Source organism: Arvicanthis niloticus, chromosome 14, assembly GCF_011762505.2.
Source record: "Arvicanthis niloticus isolate mArvNil1 chromosome 14, mArvNil1.pat.X, whole genome shotgun sequence".
Classification (NCBI taxonomy): Eukaryota; Metazoa; Chordata; class Mammalia; order Rodentia; family Muridae; genus Arvicanthis; species Arvicanthis niloticus.
The window spans coordinates 11,806,362-11,818,366 of record NC_047671.1 but is presented as its reverse complement, the minus strand read 5'-3'; the positions used below and the strand labels follow the sequence as shown (position 1 = coordinate 11,818,366).

Sequence of the window (12,005 nt, the reverse complement as noted above, 5' to 3'; positions counted from 1 at the left end):
GCACGCACCTGTCTAGGCAGTTGCTATCAGGGAGGAAGGCTTTCAGGGCACTCAAAATTTAGGCTCCTGCCTTTTAAATATGTGTTCATTTTCACAAATTGGGTATTCCATGTAAGGGCCTCGCCTTCCGTGTCTCCTGTCATCTCAGTGAGAACACTAAGTTTCTCTCCTGCATGGCCTTGCTTGCAATATTGAACTCACCCCTTTCCTGGTGAACCCACAAGTTGTTCACATCTTTCTGGTGCCCTTGTTGCTCTCTTTCGTTGTAGACCTGGATAAGGAAAGTGAGCACTAACCATCTGTAACTTCAGTACTGCCTGTCTTGAGATTCTCTTCACCAAACTATCATTTTTGAATCCAGTCTCATTCAAGTCTTCAGAACATGGATAGAATGGCCAGAATACCACAGGAATGACCTCCATCCCAGTTCCCAGGAGAGTTCTTGCTCAGCTCTTAAATACTTCATGAGCCAGGCCTTCACTGTCTACATCACTCTTAACATCATGGTCTTTCAAATGCCCAGCAGAATGGCCCATTAAGTTCTGCTTATATCAGTTCAAGACTTGTTCATCCAATGGCTCCAAACCCTTCTGTGTTTATCCAGCATATAGTCCTAAAGGTGTAAGGTCTGCATGCCATGCTTGTTACAGCAACGACCCTGCCTATCCCTTGTTGCCGTCACTTTGTATTAGTTGCTTCTCTGACAAGAGACAACTTAAGTCCGAAGAGTTTATTTTGACTCACAGTTCAGTGGAATACAGTCCCTCACAGGGAGGAAAACGTGGCAGCCGGAGCACCATCAGTAAGTGGACAGCCTCCTTGGGTGTTTATCTGAACTAAATGTTTTATACATTTTGGTTTCTTTGCTTTAAGTGGAGAAGCTAGGAGTCTACCTCCCCAGTACCATTACATGAACTCATGTCATCTTCTCTTCCTTATAGTTTCTAAGCTGACAGAAAGCATCCCCTCTGACACGTGTCAGCTGAAGGAGTGCATTAGTGTCTTGTTCATGTTCACCAGGAGGGTGAGTGAGGACACCCAGTTCCGTGAGGATATCCTTCTCTGGCTGCAGAGACTGGTAAGCAAACATACAAGCAGACAAGTTGTTTATTGCTTGGGTAATTTAAGAATCATTTCTTATTATATATTTTTTTCTTCTATAGCTTTTCTAGCCAATTCATTTAATGAGTTAATGACTTTTCTTTGATGACACATGGTTATAAGTTATTTGTCTTGTTACTCTGTCTCTTTAATGAACTCTGGCTTTCAGGTCAGGGTTGAACTCTGGAGGAAATGTCAGAGGGAAGTCTGCCACATTTGAAGACTCCCCAGTACCATTACATGAACTCATTTCATCCAGGGATAGGCAGGGTTGTTGCTGTAACAAGCATGTAACAAGCATGCTGCTGTAACTAGCTGTTGACTCACCAAGAATCTAATTATGTTTGACGATGAACTTAGTCATACTTAACACAAGAAGAAAAGTGTCAGAATTTGGAAAATGTAAGCATATTACAGACAGAGTTATGTCTGGATACTCTAGAAATATTGTACGCACTTGACTGAGTGAATGCTCTCCTAATTCACTGTGTCCATGAGTCTGTTTAATCCCTGAAACCATGAGTCCTTTGTTGTTCAGGTGTCAGTGTTACAAAGAGTTGGCTGTCCTGGAGATCACTTCTTTCTCCTAAACCACATTCTTCGGTGCCCAGCTGGCATTAGTAAGTGGGCTGTTCCTTTTGTACAGGTATGATGGTCATTTTCTTGTTCTGGGGGGCAGGGTAGGGGTTTTATTATGTAGCTTTCCTTAAGAAATGTCTAATACAACCCTCCCCTGGCCTGAGTGCTATTTAAATAAAAACTTAAAAGATTTATTTATCTTTTTTACAAGCATACTGTATGTGTCTGCATAAGTTTATGTGCACCGTGTATGTAGTGTCTGCAGAGGGTAGTAGGCATTGAACTCTGGAACTGGAGTTACAGTTGGTTGTGAACTTCCTGATCTGGGTGTGGGAACCAAACCTTCTCTCTGGAGGAGCAGTAAGTGCTCTTAGCCACGGGGCCATCTCTCCAGCTTCCTAAGTAAAACCCTTCAACCAGGAGGACATGTGTGTAGGAGTCAGTGTCAGAACTTTCTGGGTCACCACAGTTGAAGAAATTAGGACAGAACTGTAAAAGTTGAAGTAACCTAGCTTGCCAGGCTCACAGGTATTTAATTTGTTAAGATTTTGGTGTAGGACATCTTCCAGGGCTACTTTTCTTTTCTATCCAACAGCACACTTGGTACAGATGAAATGTAATCTGTTAGCATGGCAGAGAGGGCCGAGGCCTGTTAGTAACTCGTGGACACTGACCAGATTGACCATACGATTTGTAGGTTCTCTGTTGCTGAGCAGCTTTTGGCCATGTTTAATATTCATAGCAACCACTCAGATAGCAGGAACCAAACTGTGTGCTAAGGTCAACTCAATTCCTCCATATTTTCTTAACTTTATTATTTCTGGTGGCATGGAGTCTAAATCATTTTGAAGAGAAGGGCGATGTTTTGTTTTTTACTGGTTTAAAGTAGCAGCGTTGTGCTTCATCCCAGCTGTGTAGGTGTCTGCTGTCAGCTGCTCGTCCTCTGTCCTGAGACAGACTGAGGCAGTGTGTACATAACCGCTTCAGCTTAGGTGTCAGGGTTAGCGGTGTTCTCTGACTAGCATCTTATTGTTAGATGTGTATAAAGCAGCTTGAGCTGGTTTTCTACAGTATACTTTTTCATTTTCTGATTTCAGATCAAAGTGTTGAATAACCCTTCAGGGGTCTTTCATTTTATGCAGTCTCTTGCCCTGCTGATGTCTCCTGTCAAGTAAGTGTGGAAGAGCTTTGTGAAGTAGAAAGTGAAACACTTGTATCAAAGGGTTAGTTTCTTAGCTGCCCACGTCCAGAGAGACCTGCTAAGGGAAGCGGTGTCATTCTAGAATGTAACATTGCAGATTTTCTTTAGTGATGAATCTTGCTGCTTATTAACTGTTTTCTCGGCTCCCCTTTTAGTATGTTTGTCTCTCGTGACTGCCATTGTGAAAGATGCCATAGACTAAGGGAAGGTGTGTTCTTAGAAGGGAGAGGGAGATCTGTGGAGCTGCAGTACTGCAGGAGTGTGTGTGTGTGAGAGAGAGAGAGAGAGAGAGAGAGAGAGAGAGAGAGAGAGAGAGAGAGAGAGACAGAGACAGGGAGACAGAGAGAGAGGGAGAGAGAGGGAAGGAGGAAGGGAGGGGGAGGAAGGGAGAGAGAGATTGAGAGAGAGAGATTGAGAGAGAGAGAGTCAGATACAGTTCCACAGTGCGTGGGTGGGCTTTGAGAGTGGGTTGTATTCACTGGGTGAGAGGGGCTGAGGCAGAGACCCCAAATCATGGTGTGCAGAGGACTGGGGTGTAGGTAACTGCAAGTGATGATAATAAAGGTGAGGGACTGGGGTGGGCCTGGAGGATATAAGACCTTGAAAAAAAAAAGATGAACTGTCTACACTTGGTAAGGCTTGGCCTGTGAGCCAGTGGAGGGTTCTCAAACAGGGAGCAGAAACTGTGCTTAAGGAAGATTAGACCAGGCACTGTGAGGTTCCAGGGGTTGTAGGGCTGTGTGGATGATCTTCAGTCCAAGGTCAGCCTGGGTGACACCAAGAAAAAAATGGAGAGGTGGGACTGGCGGAGAAGGGTCTGGACTTCCTCATCACCTCATTGATGGTTACAGACGTTTGCATCTCCTGCTCACGATCCCAACCTTTTTTATTTTTGATACGATAGATTTCTTTAAAAAATTTATTTATGTTTTTAATCATGGGTGCTTGTATATGTCTGTGTGTTGGGAATGTACATATGAGTGTGGGCATCTGTGGGAGCCAGAAGACGGTGCTGGATCCCACGGAGCTGGAGATACAGGTCCTTGTGAACTGCTGGGCGTAAGTGCCAGACCGGAGCTTGAGCCATCTACAAGAGCAGCAAGTGCTTGTAGCCACCCAGCCATTTCTTTTAATTTTTTCTTTTCTTCTTTTGAAGTGGGTCTCACTATGTAGACCAGGCTGGCCTGCAACTAGTTATCTAGCCTAGGCTGCCCTTGAACTCAGAAGTCTGCCTGTTTCTACCTGCTTCTGCCTTCTGTAGTGGGGCTTAAAGCTAAGTATTATCATTCCTGGCCTGTTCTTACTTATTTGCTAATTGAAACCATGTGAAAGCTGGCTGATTCCTGACTTCTCTTTAGAATAGGTGATCTACACATGCACTCATGTGGGGCTTTCTGTGTTCACATGGTTAGATTCATGTGTGGTGTCTTTTAGAAATCGAGCGGAGTTTATGTGCCACATGAAGCCCAGTGAGTGGAAGCCGTCGTCCTCAGGGCCAGCATCTGGGAACTGGACACTTGTGGATGAAGGAGGGGAAGAGGTAATGTGTGCTGCTTGGTTTCCTTTAGTCTGTCTTGAGCTCCTCTTCCTGCCAGGCGTGATTCTAAGCACTTTGTCGTAAGTCTCGATTCTCCTGAGATGAGGACTGCTGACCCATTTTACAGATGGAGACACCTGATGTGTGAGGGGAGGGAATGTGGTCATTGAATGCAGAACCTCTAGAGCAGGTTCTCCTAGCCAGTAGCCCATCCTACATCCTTCTGTAGATGTGCTCAGGAGACAGAATCTGGAAGGGGAAAATGAAGTAGTGTGATATCTCCGACATTTATATTAAGGCTTTATTTTTCACAGTAGCAGGTTTCTGGGACTAGCTAGAGTCTTACCTACAGACAACCTGCTCTGAATACTTGGGATGAAACTTTAATGACCCAAATCCAGCTTCTCAAGATCATTTCTAAGAAAAATTTTAAGATAATTTTTGCTACTATTTCTTTCTTCCAAAATTGTTAGTGGTGTATATATGGGGACGTCTCCGTCTGCTCTTTAGCAGTTCTGGGCCTGGCTCCTGAATTGGCCAGTACGGTAGCTCAGCAGGTCAAGACACTCGCCACCAGGCCTGACTGCCTGAGTGCCCTCTCTACCTGGTAACTTGGTGGAAAGAGGGGATGACTTGTACACACTGTCCTCTGACCTCCACACATGTGCTGTGACATGCACATTTGCACACAGACACAGATAGGCACACAGACAGACAGACCCCCCACCCTCAACAAATGTAATGGAAAGCTTGAACTCTTCCTTAAATCCTTCTTCAGTGTTCTAAGATGCTCACTCTCCTGATTCACTAAAACCTCTGTGTGAAGAGACCACTGACAGCATTCTGCTGTGAGGGGTGCATGGATGCCTTGCACCAGGGCCCATTCAGGAGCGAGTGGTCCTGTTCCTGCTTGGTTGGTTTTTATCACCTCTGTGGCTTGTAGCTGGTGAGCAGGTGGTAGGAAGTGATGTGGGGGTGCAAACACCTTTGGCAGGGGCGTCTCAGGAGGTGACATAAATCATATCTGGAAGATTGTAACAAAGCAATGTTTGATCTTTGCATTTTTTTAGAATTGTCTTTCTTTAAAATAGTCTTTATTTTTTGCATGGGTTTTCTGAATTTAACCTCAGAGATAGATTCTGCATTTGTGCTTGCCTCTTGGTTAACAGTAAGAAGCTGAACAAAACTAGCAACAAGCAAGGGAAACAAAACCAGAAGCAGTGCAGAGGAACCTAACACTTGAGACAGTTAAGATGTCAGCTGGATCGGAAGCGTGTGTGAGGGAAGGCAGCATGCTCCATTCGTGCCTTTTGCTTCTCAACACTAGTTCCACAGAAGGCTCACTTGAACATTTTATAAAGCTTGCCACATGTATACTTAGATCCAAGTGTTCTGGAGCCTACTGGGAGATCCAATTTCCAGCCAGAATGAAAAACTATTGCTCCTGTAGTTTCTGAGGCTCGTGTTAGCCATTATATACATGCTATTATTCTATTTTGCATTACTTGATATACCTGAAGTAAGTTAGCTTTATAAAAAGGTTTTAATGAGATGACAATTTTGGATGCTGACCACCCCCGCCCCCAAGTAGCATGGCACAGGCGCTGGTGGGGGCTTCATACTAGATGGCAGAACACAGAGAACCTCATTTCAAGACAAGTCTGGAGCTGAATAGGGCCAGCCTTTCATAGCACCTTTTATGAGCCCTTGCCTTTGTTTATTTTAGAGGAAGTGCCGTCAAAAATTAAGAGCCCTCACTAGGGCTTGTTTCTTAGAGGTCACACATTAACTCCCAGTATTGCTAAGCTTGGAACTAAGCTCCAGACTCATGAATCATGGGGCAGCACCATTGTAGTGCATATGGCAACACAAGTTAGCTTGATTTCTAAGGTGACTTTAAGGCTGTGTTTCAAAAAGACACCAGTGGTGTCCCCTGAATGATCTTTGTTTACAGCTTTCTCTTGCCTAGCAGAACCTGAGGCATCTGTAGCAAATACTAGCTGCTTCCTCAAAAGTCTGTTGAACATGTTAGTAGTTTAGTAGAAGAGAACTGTAGCTACAAATAACTTGGCCTGTAGTAGAATATGATTAATTGTTGATTTGAGCAGTGAATCGCACACTAAAAGTCACTCTAGAAGGGTTTTTTGTTTTGTTTTTTTGAGACACAGTTTCTTTATGTAGCCCTGGCTGGCCTGGAACTTGCTCTGTAGATCAGGCTGGTCTCGAACTCAAAGATCTGCCTGCTTCTGCCTCCTAAGTGGTGGGATTAAAGACCTGTGCTGTCCCCTCCTGGATCTAGAAGAGCGTTTAGTCTTGTCTTCTTTATGATAGAAATTTAATGAGCGCTGTTTCAGGCTCTGAGCAATGGACATGAACCAGGTACATGTGAATTATAGTTGATTTCAAAGGGCTTCCATCTTGGCTGTGGATCTAAGATCCTTGACCTTGAGGAAGCGTCTGCAAGGACTATGTTGTGATTTCTGGGATGATTTAGTTTCTGTAACCACAGACTACAGTGTGATCTCTCCTGGTTAGCTGATGTGATTTGGCATCTTCCCTTTAGGATGAAGACCCTGAGACCAGTTGGATTCTCCTTAATGAAGACGACTTGGTCACCCTTTTGTCCCAGTTTCCCTTTCAGGAGCTCTTTCAGCATCTTCTTGGGTTTAAAGCAAAAGGTAGATGAATCTCTCTTGTTATCACTGAAAGATGGTAGTGGCTCAGGCTCTACCCAGGAAGCATCAAGTCCTGCTTCTTTGCTGGATTTTCCTTTGTCCACTTGTGCAAAACCTCATCCCTCTTATGTTCATAATTTTTTTTTTACTCATGCTTAAGTAAAGGCTCAATAGTGCATGTGTTCCCTATTTTAAATACAATAATGTACATTCTTTCAAGCTCCTCACTTGACTTTGATATTGGAGCAAGAAATATGGGGTTAATTCCTCCTCGCCTGGCTTTCCCACTGAATCATACACCTGTGTTCTGCAGTGTTTTGTTCTACTAATTATACTTTTTCCTTTTTATCTGTTTCACTTCTAGGTGATTATTTACCTGAAACAACAAGGCCCCAAGAGATGATGAAAATTTTTGCCTTTGCCAACTCATTGGTGGAGCTTCTGGCCATGGGACTAGAGACCTTTAACAGAGCCCGCTACAGGCAGTTTGTGAAGCGCATTGGATACCTGATCAGGTAGTGCTGCTGTTGGCACTCCTGTGCTGGTGTCGCCTTGCTTAGACAGTACTGTGCAGGATCGTAGATGCACACTTCTGTCTCCTCAGAGAAGTGAGGTAGTTCTCCTGTCAGCTAGATGGGATTTGATAAGTGTTTCCAGTGAAAGTATGTAGTTAATTATCCCAGATTCAGCTGACTTGTTACGTGACTGTTCCTCAAGTTCTGACTGTCAAAGCTGCTGCAGGGAGAAGGGTCAAGGAAGATGCAGGCCTTCCCGTCTCTGGTTCCTTTCTGTCCACAGCCTGCTTTTCTTTGGAATTGTCGCTGACTGAACTGTGGCAAACGGGCAGTAATTCTTTACTGCCATTGCTTCTCTGCCACCCTTCATCCATATCTTCTTGTAGTTTAGAATATTTAGAAACGTTTCAAAGTCTTAAGTAAGTCACACTCTATTTGAACTGTGAGAACTTCATGTGTTTGAGTGAAAGATGGGTTTATGGTTTAATTTGCAAGTGTTTGAAAATTTTTTGAGTTTATATATTACTTTTCTCTAAATCAACTTCATACCTTTTTTATATCTTCAGGGTCTTTTTTTTTCTCGATTATTTCCTATAGCACATACATAGGTTATTATTATTATTTTTTAATCCAACCTCTTTCTCAAAAGAAAGTTCATGAAACTGTAAAAAATCTCTCACTTTCTCAGTTTTGTTCTCCAAACTGAACTGATTTATATTTATTTATTTTAGTCAGCTTTATGAAGATTTATAGGATGCCCTTAGAGCCTGGGGCCCCTTAGAAAGCTGAGATCCTAGTATATGTATCTGTACCGTGCCCTGTGGCCCTCATGGAGCTGAGGGTAGCTATGAGTGCAACCCACCATGAAATGGCAGGCATTCATTTTCCTTATTTACCTGTCCTTATACCTTCTGCTAAGGCCATTACCATGAAGATTGGTTTCTGTTAAGATTACCTTCAGAACTGAGCACATAGTAGGTGCACAGTTAGTACATACTGAGCTTGTTATTCCTTCTCACGTAGTGTAAAGGTGATGCTGAGTGGGTGACTGAAGAGTACCATTGTTTTCCTCATACTCAGGATGACCCTTGGCTATGTCAGTGACCACTGGGCCCAGTATGTAGGCCATAGCACAGGCATGGGGTTAACCCTACAGCCCTACTCCATGGAGAAGCTGCAGATCGAGTTTGATGAGCTGTTTCTCAGAGCTGTCCTGCATGTCCTGAAAGCCAAAAGGTAAGAGGTAGGGTAGCACTGGGTGAGAGCTTCCTGCTTGGGAAGCAAGGATAGCATGAAAGTCATTGACTTAAGTGGGCCCTAGAGTGAGGACTTGGTGCAGGTCAGCTTTTTGTCTTGGGTAAATTCTTGGCTGTAGTTTCCATATCCACGTTGTACTTAAACCTGGATGTGACCCAACACACATCAGTAGCTTAGAAACAGCCTCTGTGATGGAGAGTTTTATGTTAACTTGATACAAACTTCAGTCATCAGAGAGGAAGGAGCCTCATTTGAGAAAATGCCTTCAAGAAACTGGGCTATAGGCAAGACTTCAGGGTGTTTTCTTTATTAGTGGTTGATGGGGATAGCCCAGCCCGTTGTGGGTGGTTCCATCCCTGGACTGCTGGTCCTGGGTTCTATAAGAAAGAGGCTGAGCAAGCCATGGGGAGCAAGCCAGTAAGCAGCACCCTCCTGTGGCCTCTGCATCAGCTCCTGCCTTCAGCTTTCTGCCTTGCTTGAGTTCCTGTCCTGACTTCCTTTGGTGATGAACAGCAATCTGGAAGTGTGAGCCAAATAAACCCTTTCCTCCCAACTTGCTTCTTGGTCACGGTGTTTCATCACAGCAACAGTAACCCCGACTAAGACAGCTCCTCTCTCATTCTGGTCTTAAAAAGGATCTTTGGTTCAAAACCCAGCAGTTGTTCTTAATATTCTCCATATGTTGAGAGGTCTCGTGTAAATTTATAATAATGTTGCCTTTGTTTTTGTAAAATAAATCGATAATATATGTAGATTGAACACTGTAGCACAGAAAGCTCAAGAATTAGAAGCTTTTCTCTTTGTGTTTTTCACCGTGTGTTACACGGTGCCTCCGTGTAACAGCCTTGCCTGTCCTGAGATCACTTGGTAGACCAGGCTGGCTTTGAACTCACAGAAATACATCTGCCTCTTCCTCCAGGGTGCTGGGGTTAAAGGCGTGTGCTACCGCTGCTCACCAAGAATTAGAAACTTTTCCTGCTAATGTTATGATATAAAAATAAGTGGAAAACTACATTTGACCTCATGTGATGTGCACACAGGCACAGTAAAAATACTGTATAAAGTCCTCATTATGGCCATGTTTATAAAGTGTACACAAAATATCTACATATAATCCTTGTATCTTGTTCACATTTATCCTTTCTACCTCTTTGTCTGTCTGTCTTTTCCCCTCTTGACTGGCCTGTTTCCTCTCTCCAAACAGCCCTCATCTGCTGAATGCAATTACATTGTGTGTCTGAACACATTTTCTTTACCTGTCACCTATTAATGGACATCCAGTTCCCTATCCCGGCTGCTGTGAACCATGTGAGCTTTCATGCTCACATTTCAGTCTCTTCCCTGTACACACTATTATATATGTGCAAATATCCAAGATAATAAAAATTCCCTGAATCTCAAATACTTTTGGTACAGAACATCTATGAGAAAGCATACCTTTCTCTGTATGCTTGTTAGAAAAGTGGTAGAGCCAGCGCTGGTCTTGCTTCCACTTCCTTACTGTGGGGAGGCTTGCTAATGCATAAACTTTCCCTGTTGCTGTTTATACTGTGCAGACTTGGCATTTGGCTGTTTATGTCTGAGATGCCCTTCGGCACGCTGTCGGTCCAGATGCTCTGGAAGCTCTTCTACCTCATGCACCAGGTGGAGAGTGGGAACCTGCAGCAGCTCTGTGCCTCCCTGCAGCCGGCTGAGTGCAAGAGGCAACTCCAAGGTACCTGACCAGGGTGCTGTCTCTCTCTGTGTGCTTCACGGTCGCAGTGTTAGTCCTGCTTTTAGAAGCTCTGTGGTATGATGATTTTGACATTCAGGGGACTGCTTCACTGTTCCAGTAGTTAGATGGAAGGTAACATATCTCAAATCCAGATTCCATCAGGTCCAAATCTGTGTAGTAAGCACAATGATCTAACTTTGATGAATCACTTTTTTGCATGTGTAAAATTCTAGTCGGATCAACAAGCCTTGTTAATTGTCTTGAAGTCTGTTAAGGCTTGTGCCCAGTTGTTTCACTGATTTTTTTCTGTTTTTCTTAATTGTATTGATTTTATGAAGTAGGTAAGAGGTAGATAGTAATCCTGTGTGTGTACTTAGTATGCGTGAGGTTCTGTGTAGCACAGTGGTGGTCTGTGTGTGTACTTAGTATGTGTGAGGTTCTAGGGTCAATCCTCAGCATCAAGATAAACCTCTAAACCAAAACAACAGAAATTAATTTGAGTGAAGACTTGATTGCATTTTAATGCATACTAACATTGAACTGCAGAATATTTACGTTATAATGTTAAAAATGTTCTTGCAGAGGACCAAGTTTGGATAGTTCCAGGAGATGCAACACCCTCTGGCCTCCTCTGAACTGTCCATATGTATTGCACCAATATACATGCAGGCAGAACTACCCATACTTGTAAAATAAAAATAAATGAATCATTTTAAAAAGAGTATGAGCCGGGCCTGGTAGTTCATGCTTTTAATCCCAACACTTGTCTGACCAATCTGGCCTGCATAGTCTAGGACAACCAGGGCTGTGTAGAGAGACCCTGTCTCACAAAAACTAAAACTAAAAAATAAAATAAAATAAAATAAAATAATTTATCCATTACTCTTCATATTAAAGAAAATATGAAACAAAACATAATATAATACTAATAGGATTAAAACCATCTCTTCTAAATTTTAAACCTCTGCACTGCTTAAAAGAAAAAGCACCTTTAATCTTAGAGGCAGGCCAATCTCTTGAGTTCAAGGCCAGGCAGGTTTAGTAAGTTCTCGGACAGCCAGTGCTAGTTAGGAACTCTCTCTCAAAATAGCAGCAGCAGCAGCAGCAACAGCAGCAACAACAACAACAACAAATCAAAACAAGGAGAAAGAAAACCATACTGTATAAAACCTAAAAATAATTTATATTATTGGCAGGTTTTTGTAGCTATTCATTATTTTTTCTTTATTCTTCTGTTTTTATTCTATGTATATATGTTCTGTGCAAATCTACTTTTTGTTTATTTGCCTTCCTGTTTGAAAGTTTGTTGTTTTTTTGTTTGTCTTTTGCACTTCTCTGCTTTATAAAATATTTCCGCACTGTCCCGGGAGGTGCTTGCATTACTGTTTCCATAGTTGAACGTGCTCTGAGTGTTTCACAGCCTCTT

The 12,005-nt window shown here is 43.0% G+C and overlaps 1 protein-coding gene across 6 annotated transcripts in view; it reads left to right on the top strand.

Moving 5' to 3' along the window:
• The window catches only part of Epg5 (ectopic P-granules 5 autophagy tethering factor), a 107,311-nt gene that overhangs the window by 19,168 nt on the left and 76,138 nt on the right, over positions 1 to 12,005 (top strand). For all 6 annotated transcript variants that reach the window (XR_013103606.1, XR_013103607.1, XM_076912393.1 and 3 more), the window contains 8 exons: positions 942 to 1,078; positions 1,640 to 1,747; positions 2,778 to 2,851; positions 4,316 to 4,421; positions 6,982 to 7,096; positions 7,458 to 7,608; positions 8,689 to 8,844; positions 10,422 to 10,579. Coding sequence is in view for 4 of the 6 variants with exons in the window: in XM_076912393.1 (XP_076768508.1) it covers positions 942 to 1,078; positions 1,640 to 1,747; positions 2,778 to 2,851; positions 4,316 to 4,421; positions 6,982 to 7,096; positions 7,458 to 7,608; positions 8,689 to 8,844; positions 10,422 to 10,579 (1,005 nt within the window). In the remaining 2 variants the exon portion in view is untranslated. The remainder of the gene's footprint in view (positions 1 to 941; positions 1,079 to 1,639; positions 1,748 to 2,777; positions 2,852 to 4,315; positions 4,422 to 6,981; positions 7,097 to 7,457; positions 7,609 to 8,688; positions 8,845 to 10,421; positions 10,580 to 12,005) is intronic.